This window comes from Haemaphysalis longicornis, unplaced genomic scaffold, assembly GCF_048455015.1.
Source record: "Haemaphysalis longicornis isolate Haplotype H1 unplaced genomic scaffold, Haemaphysalis longicornis Haplotype H1 scaffold_7, whole genome shotgun sequence".
In the NCBI taxonomy this organism is placed as follows: Eukaryota; Metazoa; Arthropoda; class Arachnida; order Ixodida; family Ixodidae; genus Haemaphysalis; species Haemaphysalis longicornis.
This window is the reverse complement of record NW_027526422.1, coordinates 104280001-104306390: the sequence shown is the minus strand read 5'-3', so window position 1 is coordinate 104306390 and position 26390 is coordinate 104280001. Positions and strand designations below refer to the sequence as shown.

Below are 26390 nucleotides of genomic sequence, written 5' to 3'. Positions count from 1 at the left end.
GTCCCGGAAAAACTACTCTCTAAAAAAAGGTCCCGGAGCAGAGGTAGGAAAAAAAAGGATCTCGACCAAACAACAATTTTGTTACTTTTTGCGGTGTTTACTGACAAACATCAGTTTAGGCGCCGAAAAAAATGGTCGCGCAAGAAACAATTCCTAAAAAAGGGTCCCGAAGCTGATGTAGGAAAAAAAGGATCTCTACCAAATAACAGTTTTGTTGAGCTTGCCATTCTTTGCTTTTTCCACAACAGGTATTTCATTGTATATGCTAGTTTTCATATCGGCGTTTTTAACTCACGGCGTTAATTAAAGTGATTGATTGTAGGGTTTAACGTGCCGACGCAACGCAGGCGGTGAAGCACGTGGTAGTGGAGGGCTTCAAATTAATTTTGACCACCTGGGTATCTCTAACGTGCGCCGAAATATCGTACCCACGGGCGTTTTTGCTTTTAGCCTACATTTGAAAACCGACCGCCGCCGCCGCGAATCGAACCCGCGTCCTCGTAATCAGCAGCACAATGAGTAGCCACTGAGCCACAGCGGCGGTTGTTAATTAAAGTAAGGAAACATCTGAAAATTAAAGTTTATTTTGACCTGACCCGAAATGAATGCACCCGCGAACGTTAGGAAAGGCCTGCCCAAGAGTCCCACCGACGTGTTTCAGACCTCACGGCTAACGGAGTCTGTGCAGAAGACGTAGAAATAAACGTTAGTATCAAGAATATTCCGAGCGACCACGTTTTAAATGGAGTGAGTCAGATAATATCAAGGTATACATGAGTTGGAAAGAGGGTTTTGATGAAACGGCTCTTAATTTAGGTTTTTTGATTTCCATGTTTATTAGATTCCTATTTGTACTACCTACTTGTTGCTCCATTGATGATCTCTGTGTTATTTTTGTGTTCACTTTTCACGTGTATTTTTTTCGTTACGATGGTGGCTCTGAGCAGCCAACATATGGCCATAAATATACATACATAGCTTTTTGGTTATTTTTAGTCCTCAAATCACTGTTCTGCGCAGGCGTATGCTTAAGAGTACAGTTTCTTTCGTATTCTTGTAGCTAGTGCGTCGTTTAAATACAATTTATTTAAATACAATTTTTGCGCCATTCAGTTACGCCCCGGACGAGCGAAGTGCCGGGAGAGGGCACAGTCAGGTTTCGGCGGTGCGTGCCCCTAAATCCTGGGAATAGTGAAGAAAAGATTGTCCGGTACCGTGTATCATTACAGCATGCATTGAGAGCAAGCCTATCCATATATGCAGTGGTCTGTATCCCCTGGCGAGGCGGCGCACGTCCCCTCACCGTTTTGTACAGTAAGTTAGAGATAATGGTTATCATCGCTGCCGCTCTTCGTGACTCTTTACAGTTATTATTATATTGCCATTTTAAATCGGTCTGATCAAATTTCAATAAGACGCACTTTCATGTCCGAGTATGCTGAGTACTATGGAGTCATTTTTCCTACATATTTCTACCCCGCCGGCATCCACGCTCAGAGAACATTCCGTGCGAGCACTTACTGCAACGGGTTCGTTTTTCACGGAGACAAATGAGGCAAGAGGTGAGAGTGGTAAGCAACACAGGCAGTGTTTATTGCGCGTGCAATCAAAGATACCGCATACAGAATAATCGTTGGTCAAACAGCAGCTGTGGAGCGAGGCGTTAAACAACAGTGCAAAAATCACGATGGTTTGACTGTTTAATAATATACATGAGAGGGGATGTTTTGCCACGTGTGGGTGCGACTGAAGCTAGGGGCCGTGGTGCAGTCAGGAGCTCGTAAAATGAACACGCAGCCCGCACATCCTTTCTCGAGGAGGAGCATGTCTTCCCTTGTCCTCAGACTTCTCGCGAGTCTTCGCCACATGTGGCCATGGACGCAGCTAAAAATCGGCCTGAGAATGGGCGCCAGTGTCGCCATAATGAATCTGTCTGGAACGGAATGGACGGGAGGTGTTCACGACCCGCGTGCGCAATGCTCGTTGCGTAACAGCGTCCATGTGGGAAAGCCTGCTAAATGGGATTCGGGGAAATGCCACGTTCCTCACAAATCGAATTTTTAATCACGGCGCGCCTCTGGTGACTGTCACTGTGCACTCCTATGGCGCTGCACACCTCCTAAGCGACTTCACATGACTGTCCTGGTTCTTCCCGAAGTTTCCTGGACGCCCGCCACTGCAGGAGGCACTCCACGGTTCAAACAAGGCCCATAGTGAAGCACGCTGTTCCCAGAAGCACATAGAGGCCGGTGTAAGACTCCCCTGTATCTCGGTAGTAACCTGTATAAGGGAAGCAAAAGGCAGTATGGTTAGCAAGTAATGTAATAAACAATCGTCTGCAGCAAGCCTAGCTGCGGCGCCTTCCGTATAAGGTTTGACTGCAGAAAGGTTTGACTTATAAGGTTTGACTGCAACACTTTTTGTGCCACTTTGTTTTTCCTTTTTTTTTTCTTTTTTTTTCTTTTTTTCCCCTGCTGTTTGTGTTCCTGATTGAGCAGAAATTCATACCTTGTACGCCCCCCCTTATGTAATGCCTTCGGGCCTTTAAGGTGGAAATAAATGAAATGAAATGAAATGAAATGCAGTGTGCACGTTGCGCACCGTCAACTGAGCGCATTTACGAACAAGAACTTGCGGTTTAGATCCGTGAAAATACGTCAAAAATCGTCACTACTAGAACCCGCAAGACCTCATGTTAGAGTGTAGTCCGTTTTATTGCACTCCGCCTTTGCCCCCTGCCATCGGCTTGAAGTACGGGGTGTGTACATCGTTTTAATGTGCCGTTTTAATCTGTCTCGACGTTCGCGGTGCGTGCCTTTGCTTTAATGTGTCGTTTGTCAAGGGTCAATGGTCGCTTTGGGTGGTCAGCACACGCTCATGAAACTGCGCGGTCAATTTGGTTCAGGCGAGGAAGCTGGGGTTGCACTTAGAAAAATGGCAGTAAGGCACGCCCCCAACAATGTTAAGCTTTCGGAGAACTCGTGAACAGAAGAACTAAACTAAAGCGTGGCAAACTGTTCGCATGGCGACGTAGTGAAACATCCCCCTCGCGAGGGGCACGATCAAATGCAGAGCATTTCCGGGGGCGCATGACGTTAAGTAGTTTGCGTTACGTTAATGTTGTTGCACTTGTGGCAACTGCTGACGAGAGAGCGCTCGTCAGCAGTAATTTGAATGAGTCAAGGATATAAGGCGCGTTCGTAGCCTCCCATTGTGTGTCGGCTTTGTGGCGCAGTGGGTAGAGCACCATGTACATAGCGTTCCGCCCGCAGGGTCGAGGGATCGAAACCAGGCGCCGGATAGTATTTTTTTTATACAGTATAGGGGGAGGGGTGCGGACTACGACTACGGACGACTACGGACGTCAACGCGGGTGACATCGTGAGTTACTGAAATGCTCTGCATTTAAAACTTCCGAAGCCCGTGCGAAGGTGAAACGCTGAGCTCGCCCCCACCGAGCTAAATGGTCATTCGCAACGTACGCTTACATCTACGGCGCACGGTAATATTGTTTCAGCCAACGTCAGAAGCCCACTTATTTTGCAAACGCGGCACGACCGCTGCTTACCAATGAGGAGCGGCCTTGGGAAAGCCGCGAGGGCGCAGGCGAGCGAGTGGAAACTGGAGGCCAGCGGAAGGTTCGGCAACCCCAGGTACTCGACTGTGACGACCGAGAAGAGCATCTGGATACTACCGCTGGCAAAGCAGTACAGTGTCGCGATCAGAGCGAGCAGAGCCATTGATTTTGCGTATATTAGGCCCACCCATGACGATGCCATCAGCAGGAAGGATATCGCCATCATGTCCCTCCTGCACCACAGATCAAGGGACAATAGCACGGAGTTTCCACGTGGAGTACACGCGTCAAGAAGCCCTTCTGCGACGCCCTAACATGGGGACGGAAATGTAAAGGGCGCTAAACTTTCTAGAATTAGTTGCCTTTATTAATTTTTTTATTTAGTTACTTGTTTTATTTTTATTTGTTTGTTTATTTGTTTGTTTATCCACATCGTCATTTCTGGCGTTACAGTCGAGGGGTACAGTGCGGGTTGGGCTTTGCGTCACCAAGACAGCGCACGGCTCAGAAGCATGCTGACGGCATCTGTTGGTGCCTGCTGGTTTGGAGGTAGCTCGATACTGCACATGCACCAATCTGAAACAAGCTGGGTCGGTCATCGTTTCGCATTGGCCTACATAATTTGCAGACACTATCAGCCACGAGGGGCGCATCTTTGTCGCACGGCTAGCCGTAAGTAGTGACACTGGAGTAGGGACACTGGCTCGTCGTTTCACGTGCCGCAGTATCCCCGCAGGTCGTTACATACTCGCACAAAATCTTCGACGTAAAGTACTGCATGACATTCTCGATGCGTGCCTTTCGCTTGCTACTAGTGAGATTCAGAAAATTAGCACAAGTCGTTGTGTGCGATTACATGACTGCTTGCGAGCGCTTCTTTGCCGTGTTGATCATTGCTTACCGCTTGTATTGCGAAAGAGAAGCGCCCACTGTGGGTGGCGGTGTCTGCAGAGTACACAGGCCAACGCGAAACGACGACTGGCTCAAGTACGTTTCAGATCGGCGCATGCTCAATATCGAACTATTACCAACCCATAACCCACCAGCAGATTGTCCTTATCAGGCTCTAGAGCTATACGCCCGGTTGCGTGTTTCCAAACGCTTCGCTGCACAGAGCACCCATGTCACATAATTCATGTCCCTGTGCGCGATCTTCTTTTGAGCGCCTGCTAAAAGGAGCCCACCGTTCGGGCTCTGTGGCCTTGATTGATTGATTTTAGGGTTTAACGCGCCGACGCAACGCAGGCGATGAGGCGCGCCGTAGTGGAGTGCTCCGGATTAATTTTGACAACCTGGGGATCTTTAACGTGCGCCGAAATCTCGTACACACGGACGTTTTTGCGTTTCGCCTCCATCAGAAAAGCGGCCGCCGCGGCCGGGAATCGAACCCGCGACCTCGTGCTCAGCAGCGCAACGCCTTAGCCACTGAGCCAGCGCGGCGGGTGCTCTGTGGCCTAGCAGTACAGTACTGAGTACTCGCGCTGACAGCTTGGGTTTGGGCCCCAGCTGGTCTATCTGTAAAGTGTTTTTTTCATAACTTTTTTTCTAAATATAATTTTTTTACAAACTCAAATTTACGTGTTGTTTTTCTTAATAATAGTGATTTGATATGTTTTAGTTAGCATTGGGTTTGGGGCGCAGCCAATGATGACGTTTAATTACCGTTCTGCATCGCGGCAACAGACATGTCACGTGGGTGCTCTGCGCAGCGAGGCGTTTGGAAATACGCAGCCCGGTTGCCCTAAACAAGCCTGACACGCACTGTGCATACTTAAAAAAATGCCATGCAAGCAAAAAAGAAGAGCAATGGCGAACAATGTACAATTTACTCCCGGATTCTCGTGGGGAAAAAAGATAACTTTAACAAAGCAGCTTTGCTCCAACATTCGCGTATTTTATGATAGTGGTCGATTCACTCCGATATGAGATGTGGTGAAAGTAAGTACCTTTCCCTGGTTATACTAACTTGGCTGGGGTAGATATTAGAAAACTTCAGCAGTATTTCTTCTTCTTCTTAAATCTAGCGATACCCACCCCGAGGACTATTTTAAACTCGCCATACTTAGTCGTCCCGCGTAATTTCGAGAAACATAACAAGCTGCCAGGTTTTGTACGTTTTCTAAATTTGTTCTATGTCTTGCCGTTGGGTAATTCCACACAGCTCATGCATATTCCACCACTAATCTGACAATGGTTCTGATATAAAAACGCGCATGCACTAAAGAGAAACCTTGTGTTACGCAGGAAAGCCAAGATATGACAAGCTTTTGAAGTTATCAAATCTATATGTAGATTCCAGCACAAAGTCAGTGTAAGGAATACGTGTAGATGCTTCTATCCACTAACAGTTTTCAACGTGATCCCGTCGAAAGCAAAAACTTTTTCAATGCATTTTTTTCTTCGTAAAACAAATGTGCGCAGTGTTTCCATGGTTAAAGTCATGCGGCAGTTTTTGACACCACAGCTGTAAGCGATTTAAATCACGTTGTGCGCACGGCTGTCCTCGACACCTTCCACTTCTCGCTACCCTACACAATCGCCTTTGAATACGCGCATGGAATTGTTGATGTTTCCAAAACATCATTTACATAAATAAAAGCAGCAGAGGTCCTAGGATTGACCACTGCGGGACACGTGATGTAACATCCACGACATTCCACTGTGCCCTATTTATAGTTACAAACCGAGACCTTAAATTTAGGTATTCTTCAATCGAATTGATAACTTAGTCTTTAATGTTCAAAGACATCATTTTGTGCACAAGCAACACATCATACACTAAGTCGGAGATTTTTCTAAAGTCTATAACAACCCAGTGTACAACGGAATGGCTGTCCAATGTTTTGGTCACTTCGTGAAGAAATTTCGTCAATTGAGTTACGCAAGATACACCTTGGCGAAAGCTGTTCTGGTTTGTATTGAACTATGAATGGGACTCTCGTAGTTTCATTATGTGCCGGTACAAAACTATCTCTAAGATTTTGCAAATAAGGCTCGTAAGAGAGATTGACCTATAGTTAACCACCGAGTCTCGTGGTACCTATTTGTGAATTTGGACAACGCCGACCATTTTCCACTACGCCGGAGAGGAACATATGACTAACGATTTTGCAACAAATACAGCCAAGAAAGACGAAGGTAATCGTGCACACAACTTTAGTATCTTGCTCAGTAAGCCATCAGGACCTTCAGCCTGACGTTCATTGGATGCTTGGAGAAGTACAGATATTCCGTACTCGTCTACTCGGATTTGCTCCATGGCAGTGATATCTCTCGCCGCTGGACCTGATGAGGTGGTAAGAGTTGTACGACGTGAGAACATACAGCTAAAAAATTTTTAAGGCAGTTAGATTTCTCGAGATATTTTAGTAACAATTCTCGTAAACGTTTACGCGAGAGAGTACAGATATTTTCTTTACCATTCCGTTCGATGTAACGCTAAACTTTTTCCTTTGATCTTGAGGGAAAGGAATAAAAGTTTTTCTTTGCGAATTGCTGTGTTCAACAGCTTATTAACAGCCTGTAACTTAGCAACAGAAAGTACCGTTGGTTTTATTTCTATATCTTTGTTTTTTTTGTCTTGCAATATAAATTGCAAAAATTTCAGCGTTAAACCAAGTCTTACGCCTTCCAAGTCATGTTTGCAAAATCCAAACTTTTATGGTGATCCAATACAAAAGGGGGAATTCAATAGATGACCTTAGCCTATGCTCGATGGACACTTAATGCGGTGTGAAAGTGGCTACTCCGGACGACCAGAAAGACTAAAGGGAAGCCCTGGGTTCTGAAATAACGGAAGCGCAAGTCAATACGTCCTGCCCGGATCAGCCCCCCGTCTAGATGCAGTCACTAAAAAAGGGCTCAGGAACCGTCACAATAAATCCGTCGCCCAGCTAGCAGAGTACCATGGTGACTATTTGTGAATGGTCACGTTACCTAAGGAGTGGCGTACTCCCAGAATGTCCTATATCATAATGCCGGGTAAGCCTTTTACTGTAGAACATTCAGACCAATATCCCTGACGTCCCTCTTTGCAAACTCCCTCAGCGTATTATCCCGGCTCGGCATACCGGACACATCGACCAGACCACGACAATACCATGCGAAATGGTAGCCTTTCGCCCTTTGCTTCTATAATGAGTACAGACCACCAAACGAGTCGACAGCACAGCGCTACTGGTACTGGGCTTACGAAAAGACTTTGACATGGTAGACCCCACGGCCATTATGCATGGTGCAACCTACTTAAGCCGAGTCGCAGGGTCCACGACAACGTTAGGGATTTTCTTATCGACCCTACCGCCGCCATCCGTATGGGACAAAATGAGGGTGTACCATACGACCTTGCTAGTAGAGGCACTCCTCAAGGCGCAGTCATTTCTCCTCTGCTATTCAGCTTAACCCTCCTACCGGTGGCCCATGCACTGCATTTGAATAAAGATTTTTCCGCCTCCTCTTGGACTGCGGTGGACCTCACAGCTCCTCCTCGCCATATGTGGAGGACATCGCCCTCTGCATTAACCGGTGAAATGATGGACACATTGAGAGCTCCCTCCAAGCAGGAGCAGATGTGGTTTCAGAACAGAGAACCCGGGCTGGACGCCAGTGCTAGCCTATAAAATACGAATTATATGTGTTTGCAACAAATGAAACGAATGCTATGGCACCTCAACTCCCCCTTCAGGTGAGAGGAGGCATGGTCCAGCGGGTCTCTAAAATTCAACGTAACCAAGGGCGGCGTTCACTGAGTGACGACGTCAATATGTGGACATGGCTTGGCGGCGCTTTGCAGCCGCCGAGCTCGAAATGCGCGCGTTTAGAGGACTGAAGTACTCAGTCCATAGGCCTGTGGGCAATTACATTTTCGCTAACGTAACGTAACAATTTCTACATTACAATCACCCACCTAACTACAAAACAAAAAATTAACAAATACTAATAATTTTTGTCCCAAATGCAAATTGTAACTCGTTCTATTGCGTCCGCCACCGCATCTGACCCCGCGCGCAATTTTACATCCGAAAGCTTATTTTTTAAAATTACTTAGTCTTCCTTGAAACACCCTGTATATTAACCAGCTTTTCTACAATATACCCTTTATTCGAGCCAGAAAGACCGAACTGTACAAATTTAACGGCATAAAAACGAACCAGCAAAAAAATTGGCTCGCGATTACGATGCTCCCTAATGCGATATTTGGGCGCAGCAGGAGTGCGCTGAAGCAGCGCTCACTCGTGGGTTCTCTCGACGGCAGCGATGATGAGCCTCTGCGTCGGCAGAGCGAAGTGCGTCTCAAGAGGGGACCGCGACCCGCGTCTTAGGCAGGGAACGCACACCATCGTCACGCAAAGGCCCTCTCCGTTTACGCCAGCGTCACGCAGACGGGCGTCTCGTGCGGGCAGAGCATACTGCCCCTCCTCCCCCACCGCACACTTTCGAAGAGCGCAGGCGCCGCCACGGCGAACCACCCTTCCCTCCCAATTTCGCGACACTCTCCTCCTTACAGCGTACCTCCCGCCCCCACCACACACTTTCGGAGAGCACTTGCGCCGCCACGGCGAACTGTCCTCTCCTCAAAATGTCGCCACAACCTCCTCCTTTGCTTTCTTTCACTATTCGGTCTTGCCATCGTTGACTGGGTTACGACAGCGATGCAGCTCAGCTCAGAGACGGGCGACAAAGTGCTGCACCCTAAAACGCTACCCAGAGAGGAGGACAGTCACTTGTCTTAGAATAATTTTTCTTGGACAACTCCAATTAAATACCCTTTCATATTACTAGCCTAATAAGAAAAGTGTGAGGAGCTGCTCTGCAACTGCCCTACAACGCATTTACTGACAGGCTTAACCAACCGGGAATGTACCATACCACTGAAGATGTCATGCAAGCACACCTAAGCACAGAGAGAGAATGATTAGAGCTTGCACGGACGGGGCAGCAAGAAATCACACGCTGGATGCGTCACCAGTCCCTGCTAATATATGGAAGCAAATAATAGGGGTCTTACAGAGGAACATGGATCTGAAGTTCGCAATTCGATATGACGCCAAGCAATAGCCCAAACACAAACTCTTTCAAGGCAGCTACCAAACAGTTCATGGGTAGCGTAGTTCGACACAGCCGAGTACAGACATCATGGAGCATACTTTATAGCAGTCACCGCTCCAAAAAAGCGCTGCTCCGCTTATAACACCTTCACAGCCATTGCTACCTTACCATTCTGGCAGAAGAGGCGGCAATGGGCTTAGCACTAACACAGGTCTCTTCCCGCATTATTACGCTATACTAACAAACGACCCTTCAAAATTTTTTCCTAGAGATATCTCACCCACTGCACGCCTAAGCAAAATACACCAGAGGCCCAGTGAAGTTTATATGGGGGCCAGCCTCCCTTGGCTTGGAGGGTAACAAGAATACAAACGTAAAGAACCGGGATCTCACACATCGAGTCGGCGTGGCTATCGTTCCTCACCACGGGACCCCGCTCCAGGCAGAATAATGCTCGGCATCCTCTCACGCAGACAATTCCTTCTCGAAATGAAGCCTTTACTATACGTCAGTGCTTATCAGGTGGCAACCGGTGACCAAGGGTTTTACAAGTACAGCGTCCCCCTTCACCTCAGTTCATTGAAGTTCCCTTCATCAGCATGCCCGTTTGGGGGGGGGGGGACGCCGCAATCTACGCGGTCATGCTCCCAAGACCTTATCTCTCTTATCATCACCAGTGAGAAGTGGATGAAGGCATTGGGTAGCTTTGACCGGATTATGTAAGAAGCCCTGGTCCAAAGCGCCGCCCCTAAGGCACCTCCAGCTTCCGGCCGGTGGCCACTTCGCTTGTCTAACCAGTTGCTTGAATGAAGTTTTTTCAAGGCGATAGCCTTACTTTGATAACTAGAATCAGAAAATTTTGGCCTGTCACTGTCTGTCTCTGTGCCTCTTGTCTCAACCTGCAGGCAAAAAAGTGAAACAAATCGTCAGAAAGCCGTATATACAGGCCGAACCCGTTCCAATTTACTAAACCTGTCGCGTACATCCCACATGCCGCCATCATTTAGCGCGAAGGAATCCTCGGGCACATTTGATGGGAAATGTACCTGCGTAACCGAGAGTAACCGAATTATTTGGGTTAAAAATGCACGTTGGGTTGGTGCCTACCATAGCGAGTGAAAACAAAGCGTTAAAAAGGCGCAGATTAGAACCAACTCACGCGAGATAAAACCAAGCACACAGAGAACAGAGCTCCCGCTGGTGCATTTACAGACAGAACAAGAAGTAATAGGCAAACAAACAGTAACCGCTGTCGCAAAATGTTGCGAAGACGAAATATAGTGAGGAGGCATCAACGTTTAGTACCTTAGGAGAAACTTCCTGTCCGATATCTGCCCGGACACAAGTTGCGCGATCAGGTCACCAACCCCGTTGCAGGAGACCAGTAGTGCAGCCTGCCATTCGGGCAGTCCTTGGCCCATAGCGTGATCTGCAAGCGTGACACTGTAAAAGGCCCTTGAGGACGCGTACACAACGCTTGAAAGCGTGATGACGTAAACGATGGGCCTCTTCAGGAAGCCTAGCTCGCGACGGACAATGGACACAAGCGCTGTCCCACTCCCAACGTTGGCTCTGTTCGCGTTTCTTCCTTCCCCGTTTATGGTGTTCCTTGACCGTTGACTTGGACACCCTCCTGTTCGCGCATCTCCGATGAACTGTTGTTCTGTCTGTGAACTCAGGGTCCTCACTTCAGGTGAAGCGTTTCGAGGCGGCATCTCCATCAGTTCTTTCGTTTGCATTGAGCTATCCGTTACGCTTGTTGCGGGTTCCCTGTAGTCCTCTTTCATCAGCTTTTCTTCGCATGCATCGCGGAAAGTGCGGTTCGAACAGGTGATGTTGCGCTTGCCTTGTACTTTCCCATTTCTGTATTCGCTGACACCTTTTCGGCTGCCGCGAGGCTCAGACTTCCTGACGAGTTCTTCTGGACTTCTCAGAAAGAGACACCCGGCAGCGGCGTTAAGAGTCAAGGCTCCCACTATGATGAAGGTTCCACGCAATCCGTACTGGTCGTTGAGGCAGACAATGACGGAAGGGAACACGAAGGCGGCCACACTGCGGCCTGCCCAGTTCATCCCACTTGCCGACGCCCGGTACCTGACAACAACAGAAAGCAGAATTGAGAATATAAATGAAATGGGCCAGAGTTCGAGCTATTCAAAAGGCTCTCGTAAAATTCACAGCGCCTACAAACCAGCGTAGAGGAGACAGGAAATGCCAGGGAGAAGAGATTGCCCCACGTGGCGTGCTTTGTCTGCTTTCCAGTGTGCTCGTTTGTATGTGCTAGGAATTTTTAATGTTCGTTGCACACACGTGCCCAGGAGTCTGCGCTCGTATTCTTCAAAAGCTGCACCTTAAAGGACGCAACTACTTACTTTTCGAAGCACGTGTTGAGCGCGTACGCATTGGAAGAATAAAGTAAACCTTGCCCAAGTCCTGCAGACAAAGAGAAGAAGAATTGGTAGTAATGCCAAAAATGAAGACTTTTTCTCCATTCGTCTTACCGCCCAGTAATCCGTAGCAGATTGTTATTCCGGTGACGTCGTAAAATGCAGCCGACAGAAGCACTCCAAATGCGGTGAGCAGACATCCCGCCAGAGAGACGAAGCGTGGGGAGAACTTCCTCAAAAGTATTCCGGCCATGACGCCTGCGCATCCGCGTCGGCATGCTGAAGTGTGGGCATGCCAACCACAGTGTTCCAGTGAGCAAGTCTAGGCAATGGAATTTCTTGGTTTTCCCGTCCGTTCATGAGTTAAGGTACGTCACCACCTTCAGAAACGCATTAAAAAAGGCTTTTTTTTTTTTAAATTAGCATTTCGAACATCCCAATCTCATGGAAGAATATTTAGCACAACAAAGTATGCTGTTATATTAATCGGTTCAAAAGTTATGATAGTTTTTTTCCCTCCTAGACACATCCGAAACTGAAACTGAAGGTTTCCGATTCCGTAGTATCTGACATGTCGCCATAAATGTATCTTCGTACATATTATACGTAATGCAAATTTGTTTAGGTACATTCTAACTTTTGGACTCATTTTGTGGGACATTGTACATGCTACTTATTTTAAAATTTTCACTATGAGGTAGTTCTTGGCACTCTCTTGTTCACATTGCGCGCATTGGCGTTGCCTTGCGTTTGCGCCTGGCTGTCTGTGCTTTTTTGTATGCCATATTGATGTTGGGGATTTAGTTCTAGCTCTGGAAGGAGCCAGTTATGATACTCCATAGTCTACCGACACAGTTATAGTACGCAGATTTCGTGCCTACCCACTGACTGTCACCGTGTGACGAAGGCCGCACGTCAGCCAACTGTAGGATGCAAAACAGGCAACAAAAAAATGTGTGCTTCAGCTCGGTCATAAGGAGACCGTGCCAGTTCCAAGGAGAGCGCAAGCTATGGGCTGGGTGAATTTTAGGCGCACTGAATGTCTTTGATTACATGCACAATTGGTTTAAACCTTTAAAGCCATTTTAGGGGCGAAGCTCTTCTTGCTCGGGCCCTGTCCCGGCCGTACACGGCACATTGTACACGGCACGTTGATGATAATTGTGGCATGATCACCCTAGGAATTGATCAACCAAAGATTGGCCGAAGAGGACATAATGTTCAACGCGTTCGTTGCTACCCAACAAGGAGGAGATTAAGAAGAAGAGGTTGTCGTTCGTCGCCTGCGAGCTCGAGACTCTTGCTCGGGCCCTGTCACGTCCGTCGTTGCTGCTATACATGACGAAATGATGATGATTGTGGCAGGATCCCCCTAAGGATTGGCAAACCAAAAATTGGCCGAAGAGGTCAAAGCGTGTAACGCGTTCGTTGCTACACAACAAGAAGGAGAGGAAGAAGAAGAGGTTGTCGTTCGTCGCCTGCGAGCTGAAGGCAGGTACCGGGGGTACGCGACACAAGACGCTCTGCAGAAGGCGACGGCCAAAGTGGCTAAAATGTCACACATCGAATTCGCCAACTTACCCATTGAGGTTCTCATCGTCCCAAACAAGCCCTACATAATCACCACAAACATCGACGTCGTCGACGGGCTTGTCAACGGAGCGGTGGAAAGCTTGACGTGTCGAGTCTTTATATGATGTGTCGGCGAATGTTTCGCGGTTTTACCGATAAGCATTTTACCTTCGCCCCTCTCATCATCATTCACTTCGTGGAGATGGCGAGATTTTTTTTCTCAAAACTTTATTTTTCTCATCCTACAGTTACGCGAACAGTGATAACTTTGCTTGTATAACTGTTTTAATAAGAAAATTGGCGTGATGTTTCTTTTATATAGGACTATGCAATCGAAAAGAATAAGGAAAAAAATATCGGTAACTTTCGGCCGGTTGTGTGAAAATCGAACATGCCGGATATCAAATTTTTCAGTCTTTTTTATGATTACACAGCTTAAATATGTGATAATCGTGGAAGTTAGAAGCACAGATTATTGCCCTCATTACGTTCCTGCGAAGTCGTGTTTGAAACGCACCTACCATTTTGTATTTATGACTACTCGCGCAACATGCATGTTTCCGCGCATTTTGATTTATATATATTTTTTGTTAGACATTTTTAGTAATTTTATATTTTTAAAGTTTCTACCTGCATAAGCTGTACAAATTAAAAATATAATTATAACCTTCGGGCTACACTTGTAAATTTTTTTTTCGAAGGTGGTGACCTACCTTGATACTAAGAGTAATTTGCGAAAGACGACGGGGCGAGCGCGGTGCAATCAAGGAACGGAAAATTTAGATCAACCCAACTCGAGACCTGTGTCGAGGCCTTCGGTTGGGTCGAGCAAAACCTGGAAAAAGGCGAACCATCTAATCTAGAGAGGAGGAAAGAAAAGCTACCGTGGCGCCAAGTGCAAGTGACGTCACTGGTAGGATGCTAGGTTATGCCGTCTGCTAATATATCGCACATTCCCCGCATGTGCGGGTTTTGTGTTGTGGTCCCCATGCCGTCTCACTGAGTGCGATGACGTCGCCCTTGATCCACTCGTGGTGCTCCACGTCTTGTGCCTTAGGCCATTAAATGTGCGCTGGATAAATCATTTCTTCGTCACCTACTGGTGGCGTGTCTGAAGAATATGGCTGGATGGACGCACCCCCAATAGTCATCTACTGCTTCTCTTGAAACACTCCTAATTTCTTCAGAAAGAGAATTTTAAAAAAGAAAAAAAATAGCAAAAATGTGGAAATTATAAAAAAAAAACGAATAGAATAAAAGATATGAATTGTATGAACAACCCCGCGAAACGAACAACAAGATTAACGAAGCGGCAAAGACAACGATGGAAATTCTCAAATAATAAAATCGTGAAAGCGGGCCGGTAAGTGTGTAATGCCCTAGGTTCGCAAAAAATTGCAAAATTGCCATACTGAACGCACTTAATCGTTGTAATACATAAAATGGGTATATCTGGGAGATAGGAATATAAAAAAAGCCAGAGATACAATAATTAAAAAATAAAATTATCAAAACTATATTTTTGTAAAACGAGAAATAGCATTCGTACTAATGAGATAAAGTTTCACCAAAACTAACGCAAGTTGCCCAGGTCTACACGCATTGGCATTGGATAGAAATTTATAGAGAGTAAACATTTTTTTCGTTACACATTTCGTTAGATAGCTTGCCTGCTTAGGACAACACTTCAGCCTCGTCGAGCACAGGCGTACTATCTCGACTTACCGGACACATTGATGGCGACTGCCATGAGGTTGAAGGGCCACGAGGCCGTTTCTCTCGACGCCGCCATCTCGATAACTACTGCGACGAAGATGATGCCACTGCAGCATGCCATTATCGTTGTCCAGAACATACTCCATGCGCACGCCACGGCTACCACCCAACTTCGCGCTGTATCTCGGTACGGTAGAGCAGGAACATCTAGAAGCCCCGCTGAAGGCGCCATGGAAAACAGCTACCTTTTGGCTGGTGAATGAGGAACGCCTGTCAGAGGGGCATAAAGGGGGTAGACTGTTATTTGAACAATGCCTTGATGACCCACGACAATGTACAACACGGAAAAGCCTAAAAGGTAGGATGTGTAGGCTATAGTGTACTTCAATGCTGATAATGTTCAGCGATATACCAGCAGAGGGACACAAACACTGCTGTGGCCAGTGAGGAAGGACGAAAAGTGGATAGTGGCAGCACCACAGCTAGCCTGCGGACTGTCAGAGTACGGCCCTGAGCGCCTGCATCTTGAGGTCACTAACAGCATGTTGTTCAATAATAAACTTGTAGCGCGTAATGAAAGAACGGCGGTCAGATTGGGAAGCTGGTTTTGGTTTTTATTACGATAAGGATACATTCAATTGACACGTAAACGAGCAGACGAGGCTTGTAAGACAACTAATACATAATAGCGTGCTGTGGGATTTGTAGCATTCAAGTAAATTACCTGTCGGGCGTAGACGGGCAGCGCTCAAATAATGTGCCCGTAACAAAGAGTTTCGTATATGTGCTGCAAAGCATGCAACTGCATTCCTGATGCTTATCCAACAGGCAGAATTCCTAGTTGGGGAAAACATGTGCTTGAGCTGTCTTTCACCGCGTGTAATTTCCAATGTCACATTTTCTTTACAGGTGTCATGAGCACAAAGTTCCCCATGCTTCTTTGTTAGGTTTGAAACAACGACTGTTTTGTCGTTACAGCTTTAGCTGACCATTGTATGGCCTTCAGCGTCAACTCCTTTTGCTTCGCTTTGTTTTGTAGTTGATCCTATATCAAGTGACGCTCAAGCCCGGCTTCAAAACAAGGTTTAGTGGTGTCTTCGTGTAAACTGGCTACCTTGAAGCTATTTTTGGCTCCCAGCGATTGCACGAAAATGCTGGAAGCAATTAACTGATGCAAGCGGCTTCGTTAGGAGTGCTTCAAAACTGTTTGATTGTTATGTGTAGAAATATCCCTGTCACTGAAACCTGGTGTGGCTCTTGGCAAAAAAATGTGCTACTGCTTTTCGTTCCGTGAGCTACTTTCGCAAGGTGCGCGGAGAAATAACGTACTCGATTTGTTGCTGATGGCTGCTGTGCCGGCAAAATTCCCTGCAATACTACAGCCCCAGAAAAGGGACAGTTGACTTTATCGAAAAGAGATTTAGGGCTTAAAATATCCAAACAAACATTGTATTCCAGTTATAACAAGGAAGTGATTTAGATATCTAAATGGTAGTGGTTTACAAAGAAGGAAATAAATCGCACCCTACATGTTCTGACTGTCATCAATACTGCTTTTGCAAAAAAAAAAGGTTTCATATGTGGGCAAACAAATTTATACAGAAGCATGATATTGTTTCGCGGCGCTAGGACATAGTCGATACTAACAATGGTATATGATGACGAGATGAATTTTATTAAGTCACCGCCATCTTTGCGGGAGCACGGCAACGAGCCACCATGCGAGCATCTTCCTTGATCGGCGGCACGGCGATAGGTACACTGCCTAAAATTATGTAGCAATATAATTAGCCCTTTCCGAATGGTTTTATCGCAAATAGATCCGCAACAACAGCAGAATTGCTGCAGTCGTACATGGTGACATAAAAAAAGCTTTTGACGCTGTTAATAATCACACTATACCGCTAAAATACACAACTACGTCCTTACAGGAAAACCAGCTGTACTACTATAAAAAAATTATTTAATAGATCTGTTTTCGACTCCGTTCACGGACCCCTACTTTTCCTGTTATCCGTGAACTATTTCCTAACTATCCTAAGGCATCCGCAGGCACTAATATATGCTATAGTACTGCTTCCATTCTGGCAGGCGATAATATGGATGAAATAGGGCTAAAAATATAGCATGAACTTTCCAGGGTTTTGGCATGGTTTAGTAAGAATCAACCCAAAGTAAATATAGAAAACCATACACAAACATTTATTATAGAGGTCAGCTAAATTAGGATTCTTTTGATATACTGATGGGTAACTAATAGATAGGATTCTTACAATTACTTGGGTGTGTATACTGCGGATGACATACACTGAAAAAACCAAGTTCCAAAGAGAACATAAGAATCTAGTGATTACATCGATCTCATTAATCTCCGTAGCAATACCTTGCTTTCGTTCGTATGCATACAAACAACTGCATAGAGTGATATAATTACACGAATTAGACACATATAAAACACATCTATGAAATAAACAACCCCTTAGATAGGCAACATATTCAGCATTTACTTGCAAGAGTGAGCCTCGGTTAAAATCAACGGGCCTCTTTTTTTGTTAAACTTGCACGTTATGAGTGGTCCAAAGAATTAAGACAATATTCGGTCTCAATGATCCATTCCTTGCGAGTATCGTTTTGACACAGGTATATAAAGTGTGCAAAGGCGGCGGGAAACGCAGGTTTTAATTTTTCCCACCGCCGTAGGCTGGACGGAAAAAAGATATGTTCAAATTAACGGCACGTAATTTCGAATAGCATTCCTAATGACGCTAGTATGAAACCTAATTATTTCCACGCGCTAAGCAGCTTCAGTGTTTCCCTGAGAAAGGCCTGTTGGATGCACTTCAGCTTTAAGCAATAAACTAATAAAATACGATCCCTTAATCAAGAAAGTTGCTTAATTTATTTGTTTTTGGGAAATGTTTGCTATACTGAATTCACCATTTATTTTTGCGCAGTAACGTTCATTGCTCTACGAGCGAGGTCGCAGAACGCGTGTAGACTGACACACCTGCTGGCGAGTTCTAGTTGTCTTGGTTTGGACATAAGCACCGACTGGTTGCGGGTACAGTTCCGAATTAGCCGACCCTTGGCCTGGTGTGAACAGGCCTCTTGCGATAGGCTTGTTTGATGGGCGAACACGCCTATCGCAATACGCCTCGCGATAGCTAGGTGATAGGCGAACCCGCCTCTTGAGAACCTGCTTCTTGCCAGGCACGAATCAGGCAAGCTCCAAAGGTGGGGGAAAAACGCATCGCATTTTGCGTCTGTGGTGACGCGGAGGGCGTTCATCCACTGCCTATGCCTCGGCTAGTGATTGTTACGATTCGAAGCCGGGCTGGTAGGCATATCTGACGCATTTTTACAGCCGACGAATTGGCAGAAGCGCGGTACGCCTAATATAACTGAGATATCGAAATGCCCAGCCAACGATAACGTCAGATAGCAAGCATGTTGGTTCATCGAACCCAAATGGGTTTGAATTCTAGTCTTGGACATCGTCAATCACGTAGCTGCTTGAATGGACATCACTGCTTTAGTTCATGCCGCCACGGGATACCAAGCATGGTAGTTTTTCTTCTTTTCGGGTTTTATAAAATAAATACCGCCTTATCGATCGAATAAACGATGAAAAATTACTCCCACCTCCCCTTGCGGGAACCCCTGTGTAGATGCGACGCATAGGGGATTCCGTTGTTGTTTCCGTTAGGTTGATTCTCCCATCGCGTGCAACGTGCCGTGAACCCCCTGCCGCGGCTATGACGCAACGTGGCTCGGCTATGACGCAACACAATCCAACACAATCCATTTTAATCCAATCCAAATCCAATCCAAGTCAAGCCAATCCAATCGAATCCAATCCAATGCCCCTCGCGAGAGAGCGTTCGCTATCAGAGAGGAGAGGGGGTGAGCGGCGGAGAGCGCAGCTCGCGCGGCGAGGAGAATGGGGGAGGGGTGTGGACGGACAACGACGCCGTATGGAGGGACAAGGCGAGTGAAGGAGATGCAGTCGCATCTAAAAGTTTGTTTATTCAGGATTTGTACGCAGTGCAAGCAAAACAGTAGCTTGGCAAATTCACTTCAGTTTCCCTTCAACGTCGACCTATAAAAAACGCTAGTTACCGGCTTTTCATAGGCGATTCCTACGCCGTGTGTGAGTGTGTTTTTTTTTTCATGCCAGCCATCCCACTCATCGGTGCCCACGTCAACGACTGGTGGTGCTATTCACCCCGAGTTTACCATGGGGCTGACAAGTTGAACGTTTCTCGTAAGGTCTCACATTTTTGACGCCCTCGCCGCGATGCAAGTTTCCGCTGTCTGTTGATTCCGCTCATGCGTGGATCCACAATGCTTTCTGACAAAGAATGTTACCTAATGTGAAGAATATTACGCGCGAGAACGAGGACACGGAGTAAAACGACGGGACGGGCATGAGAGCCGGATGTTTACATGGGCACCTTTTGACGCCGGTTTCGTGACTGTCTGCAATCTGCACCTGTGGCGTGATTGTCTGCAAATATATTTTGCAATGGTAGGGAACGCCGAGTTACATGTACTGACATTACAACACACTACCCTCTCTAACGCCGTGTCTACCTATTGGCGGAAACGAAATTGAACTGGAAAGAAAGAAGAGGGATTTGGAGAGAGAGAGAGAGAGAGAGAGAGAGAGAGAGAGAGAGAGAGAGAGAGAGAGAGAGAGAGAGAGAGAGAGAGAGAGAGAGAGAGAGAGAGAGAGAGAGAACAGACTTTATTGTCATCCGTTTTAAGACGAATGTACCGTGCGGAAAAGTCCGGTATATTCGTCACATTAGACGGTGGTCAGGAACCCGTGGTCCCTGGCGGCGTCCTCTACCATTTGGATGACAGCAGCTTGTATCCCGGGAAGAGAGCTGAGCAGTGCGGCCTCCCACTGCTCACTACTTCTTATATGTATTACTTGTTCAAAGGCGCGTGGTTTATTGGGACATTGCCAGACCATATGTTGTAGTGTGGCTGCTGCAATGTTGCACCACTTGATTCTGCCCGTGTACCTATCCGGACAGCTGCGGTGACACAGGGCGGGGTGAGGGAACGAATTTTATTGCAACCTGCGCCAAGCAACTGTTTGCCATTTGTTTAGAGTAGTGTGGGCAGCCGGAAATTTCAGTCGGCTCAGCCTATAGTGTTCAGTAATCTCTCGGTAAGTTGTCAGTCTCTTGTCGGATTCCAAGTCAGCCTGGTTCGTGTATGCGCGGAGCTGCTTCATGTGCCATTTCGTTCCCCAGGAGAGACGAGTGAGCTGGCGTCCATACCAGGCGGGTGTGCCTTGAAACTGGGGTCGCGCTGTTCGTAAGGATTTTGGCGGCTGTGGGGGAAATCCTACCGCGCGCATTGTTGCGCAGGGCGGCCTTCGAGCCCGAGATGATGGTAGTGGCCTGCGTGCCCGTAATAGCAAGAGCTATGGCCACCTCTTCACCCGTTTCTGGGTTGGACGTAGGGATTGAACAAGATGAGGTTGCATTTCCCTGCTGATCTACCACCACGGCCACTACCGCACGTTGGCCAGGGTAACCCGCCGTGTCGACATAGCATACCGCTGGGTTGGCACTGTACTGCTTGTGGAGCGCCTTCGCACGGGCAAGCCGTCGGTCTTGATGGTACTCCGGATGCATATTTCTAGGCAGTGGGGCCACACTTATTTTGTCTCGTAGGTCCGCTTCAATGACGCCTTTGGTGTTATTCTGGTCCGCGAAAGGCAGTGTTGCGACCGGGCGGGGGCACCCGATCCGAGTTCCGTGGCCTCCAACATACGATGGGTAGCGTGTATGGTGCGAGCGGCCAGCCGCTGTTGCAGCCGTGAAGAAGTCCAGAGCAGTAGGATAACGTAACTGTTTACTTCATAGCGAGAGGTGAGCCGAAGCGAAAGAAACACATACAATGCCCTGACGGGCGAGGTTACAATACAGGACACGAGCAGAGCGACCGCATGGATTCGCTGCTCAGACAGGAATGAATTCAACGTTTGTGCTGCTTCTATTTATACCCAAAAAAACGCCCCAAAGAGTAACACTCCACGAAATCACAGACGCACACACACTCTTTCCATAGTTCGTGAGTCATTCATGGCTTCGTCCCACATGGCGTCCGAGAGGGGGGGAGAGAGTGTCCTTGAAAGGTGCCGGGGTCGCGCTATCAACTGCTGATCGCGCCGATAGCGAAAACGTCTGAGCCGGGAAGGTCAAGGCGGGACTCACCGACGCGCAGGTGCCTGAAGGGTGTGGCGCTGGCAGCCGCCGGAGGCACGTTGCAAAGCGAGGTGACTGACCCGGCATGGCGAGACACGAAAGTACGATTCACCGACACGCGGGCGCACATGGTCGATTCCCACGTGGTGCCTGATGCGGGAAAACACGTGGCGTTGGCCGATCACGTAACAGCTAAACACGTGGCGATGGCAGATTCGTAACAGCAGCGACTCCAGAATGGCCCGCCCAGTTGGGGTCCCCGCCAGCCTGTTGTATTGGGCAATGCGTTGTGCTTCTGTAAGTTCATCCAACGTGTTGTGAATGCCCATGTCCTGTAATTTTTCTGTGGAGGCAGCCACTGGAATGCCTACAGCCGCCTTGGTGGCTTTGCGAATAATTCGATCTATTTTTTCTTTCTCTGCTTTCTTGAGTTTCTGGTACGGAGTAACGTAAGTTATTTGGCTGATGATAAAGGCTTGAACTAACCTAAGGAGATTATGTTCCTTGAGGCCATGGTGTTTATTGGCTATCCGGGCGATGAGTCAACCAATTTGTACGGCTGCATTGTGCCGGGCCTGTATGGTAACCGTGTTGGTTCCTTTCTCCTGTATTCTAAGCCCTAGAATTCGTATGCATTCAGTTCTGGGTATAGGGCTGCCCTGCAGCAGGATTTCTATGTTGGGGTCATGTCTTTGCCTCCGGCCGGGCCTAGCTGGGTTGTAGAAGAGGACTTCTGATTTTTGTGGTGAACATGCGAGGCCTCTTTGGGTTACGTATTCTTGAACCCGGTCAGCGGCTACTTGCAGCTGTTCCTGTATGTCCCCATCGCTTCCTCCTACGGTACAAATCGTGATGTCATCAGCATAAATGCTGTGACTTACATTAGGAATTTGTCGTAGTAAAACAGGTAGCTTAATCATTGCCACATTGAAAAGAAAGGGCGATAAGACCGAGCCCTGTGGTTTTCCGCGGCTGCCCAAGCGTATGGGGTCCGAATGGAGGCCTGGTATGGTTAGTTGTGCGGTTCATTGTGCTAAGAAATCCGCGATATAGTTATAGGCCTTCTTGCCCACGTGGAGGTCGCTCAAGTGGTGGAGAGTAGCGCTATGTTGCACGGAGTCAAAAGCTTTGGTCAGATCTAAGGCCAAGATTGCTCGAGTGTCTAGTGGTGATACAGCGGAGTTATCGATGATTTGATGCTGTAACTGGAGTATGACGTCTTCGTTTATAGTGATGGCCGGAAGCCCACCATGGTATGGGGGAAGAGTTGGTGTTCTTCCATGTACCGATGCAGGTGATTCAACACTACGTGTTCGAGCAGTTTCTCCAAACACGAGGTCAAAGAAATGAGCCTAAGGTTCTCAAGCTGCAGTTGCTTTCCGAGAGCGCTCTCCCACGTAGGAGGAAGACGGCCGTTGTCCCATAATTTGTTCATGTAAGCTGTGAGGTCTTCTACGGATGAGTCGTCCAGATTGGTAAGTAGCTTGTTAGTGATGCCATCAGGCCCTGGCGCATAGCGAGTGTTCAGTTTAGTAATGGCTTCACAGATTTCAGCTTTGGTAATAGGCCTGTTTATTTCGGGATAGGGGTTACCAGCATATGGGTCTGCTGACTCCTGAGGGGCTTCTTGTATGTAAAGCTCCTGCAGTTTCTGCAGTAAAGTAGATCCTTGTCCTTGATGTGCATGTAGGATGGTCACGAAGTTGCTACGCTGGGTTACCCGCCTTCCGTCCGGGTTCAGAAAGCTGCGGATGGTGTGCCATGTTTTGCGTATATTCATTTGTACGTCCGTTCTTTCGCACAGTGCATTCCAGTGTTGATTAGTAAAATATGCCGCGTGCTTCTCGATCTTCTTCTTTAGGCGCGCTATCCGGCGGCGTAAGGACAGATTGTGCCGCTGCCCATGCAGCCGTTTCTGAAGGCTGCTCTTCGCTTCCCACATGTGAAGGAGGCGAGAGTCGACCTTGTCTAGGTTCGCTTCCTCTGGTACGATTCGAGTAGCTATCGTAGCGTGTTCCTGTAAGCATTCGACCCATTTTTCCAGATCTTCAATGCCCGAGTTTTCTACTTTCGAAATCTCGGCCCTCCGTATATTACGGAAAACATCCCAGTGGATAATTTTTTGTTCCCGGCCGCTGTACTTTGGCGGCCCCGCAATGATTGCGGTTTCCACTATATAGTGGTCACTGCCTAAGCCTTCAAGAGTGTTTGTCCACCACGCATCGGAGACATTTTCACGATGGTAAGGTCAGGGGTGGTGTCGCGTTGGACACTGTTACCTCTTCTCGTGGGATGAGCGGGGTTCGTCAGATTTGTCAGGTTGAGTTGCTGTATGGTTTCCCATAATGCCTGGCCCTTTTTTGTGAAACACCAATTCATACATTTGGCGTTTACTACACCCTCCGGATTTACTACTTCCGATACACTTGCACCCAAACCTATACTGAGCAGCGGCTCAACGGATTTGAGGATAACACGCAACCTTCTGTCACAATATATGGGCATACTCCCTGGATCATTTAATGTAAATACCCTCCTTAGAGTACCACTGGGAGGCCGCACTCCACAGCTTAGTTTGGATCTGCAGGTACCGTTAACCCTTTCGACCATGGTGTCGGCAATTGACTACGTCACGCAAGGGCACCCATCGCACCTCAAGAACAAAATTAAAGCACATAGTTTTTGTTACCACGTATTTGCTTTCACCGAGTTGTCGCCGATGAGTGGATTGCACCGGTCACAAGTACGGCCTGAATGGCACTGACCAGATTAAAGAATTTTATTCTCTCTTTTCATCTCCTTCCTGCTTAAATACAATCAAAACACGATACCATGTGAAGAGAATGTAACGAAAGAATTTTTAAATGCAGAGGACATTCTTAGAATCGTTTCGTGTTTAGCATTGCACATTCGTCGCGGGGTTCTGTCACTAAATGTGATCAAATGCGCAGCACAAGATAACGAACATTATGAGCCTCTCAGTGCGCTTGAATACGGGGTAGGCTTACCTGACACGTTGGTGGCCGTTGCCTAGAGGTGGAAGGGCCACGGGGCGCTTTCCCACGACACCGCCATTTCGATTACCATGGCGACGAAGATGTTGCTACTGCAGCGGGTTAATATTAGAACATGCTCCATGAACACCCCACGGCTGCAACCCAACTTCGCGCTGTATCCTGGTACGGTAGAGCAGGCACGTCTGGAGGTCCAGCAGAAGGCTCCATGAAAACTCGCTACCTTTTGGCTCGTGAATAAAGTACTGCTGTGAGAGTGGCAAAAGCAGAGTGGCAGAGTGGTAGACTATTACTTGGGCATTGCATCGAGGACCCCGGTAGATTAAACGTGGCCAAAACTAAGAGTGATGATACGTACCCCGCAGTGCACTTCACAGCCTGGAATGTTGTTCATTGATGTACCAGAAGAGAGCACAATCGCTGCCGAAAACAGTGAGGAAAGACAAAGTGCGCTGTCTAGGTACGGCTCTCAGCGAGTACCTTTTCAGCTCACTCTCCCCATAATCTTCAGAAACACATGTTTTGAGCATAATAATACAACGGTGGTCAGTTGGGAAGATGCACTTGTTGTGAATGCAATAGCGATGCATTCGATATACAGGCACGAGCACAGACAAGGCTTCGAAGTCAAGGTATGTGCGATAGCGTGCAACGTACTTTGCCGGTGCGGAATGTCGGCGCTCGAGTGATGTGCCCTTGATGAAGTTTGGTACTTGGGAAGCAAGGCGTGCGACTACAGTCCTGATGGCCTTCCAACAGGCAGCATTCCGGGTTGGGCAAAACATGTGCTCGCTTTGTGCGTCACCGCACGACTGTTTCAATGTCACATTTCCGAGGAACGGGTTACAAACTCTCAGCATGGTGTTTTGCTACGTTTAGAAAACATAGTTTTTTATGCACGAACCTTATGTTGGCTGCCACTCAGACGGTTGTTAAGGTGGCCTATTTTTGTGTCGCTTTTTCCAGCTGCTTTGATGCTGTACGAAGTGACGCTCGAAGCAGACTTCGAAACAGGGCTTAGCGGTGCCTTCTAACGTAGTTCTCGCCACGAAGCCGTCTGTGACTCCATGGGATCGAAAGAATACGCCTGGGGCACTCATGCAAGCAACCTGGTTGTCTTGAATTTGATTGTGACTGATTGGCGTTCAAGAAAGTAAAGCAAAATGTGCTGCTATTTTTCGCCCTCTCTGCTGCTGACGGGAAACACGGAAGGAAATAACGGGCTCGATTTGTTGCCTGCGGGTGCTGCCCTTAGCGCAATGGACCTTTTCCACTCAAAGAGCAGCGCCATCAGCGGCGAACATGGAAATACTATTGGTGACGCTTTCGGCCACGTTTGCCTGCGACGCTCTTGTCCCGGAGCGCGCCCGTAGTGATCGCTAATAGGCTTGCCTTGCACGAACGTCACGCTTCAGTTTTTAACACCGAAGTACGAGGGACGCGCGTGAATTGAGGCACCCTCCGCTGCTTACTGCTTTTGGTGTGATGGCCGACTTGCAAGAAAACTCGCATTAGGCGCCGCTGAAAGGCAATGGCTCTGACGGGTGAATGTAGCGTTCGTGACTGATTTGGTGCGACGAGAGACATGGCAGCGGGAAGCCGAATGCGTTCATGCGTTCAGGATCCAAACAACGAAATGTGCCTCTCGCGTTCCACACGCTGAGCTCATCGCAACGTAACCATCTGCCACACCCGCCACTAAGCAGGACTGAAGTGGTCGCACCTTTTTCGAAGCGACAATCCAGCAGGATGTTGCTCGCCCAGAATACCCGCAAGAGAGCCACCCACCCGCAAATCATGCTCTCCAGTCACTGCAGATTTCGCTGCACATTTCACTTTCATGTTGTACCAA

General features: G+C 47.6%; 1 protein-coding gene across 2 annotated transcripts; it reads right to left on the bottom strand.

Moving 5' to 3' along the window:
• Positions 1 to 1582: 1582 nt before the first annotated feature.
• On the bottom strand, positions 1583 to 25561 carry LOC144144736 (monocarboxylate transporter 12-like). Of its 2 annotated transcripts, none has more exons than XM_077676257.1 (8): positions 24897 to 25561; positions 24533 to 24786; positions 15310 to 15570; positions 12127 to 12270; positions 11998 to 12058; positions 10931 to 11719; positions 3569 to 3810; positions 1583 to 2280 (listed from the first exon to the last, which is right to left on the bottom strand). In XM_077676257.1, exons 3-8 carry the CDS (start codon positions 15530 to 15532, stop codon positions 2198 to 2200), a joined length of 1542 nt encoding a protein of 513 aa, XP_077532383.1. In that variant the 5' UTR covers positions 15533 to 15570; positions 24533 to 24786; positions 24897 to 25561; the 3' UTR covers positions 1583 to 2197. The 2 variants fall into 2 exon arrangements, with proteins under 2 accessions (XP_077532383.1, XP_077532384.1); XM_077676258.1 differs by having other exon boundaries at positions 24533 to 24783.
• Between the last annotated feature and the right edge of the window lie 829 nt (positions 25562 to 26390).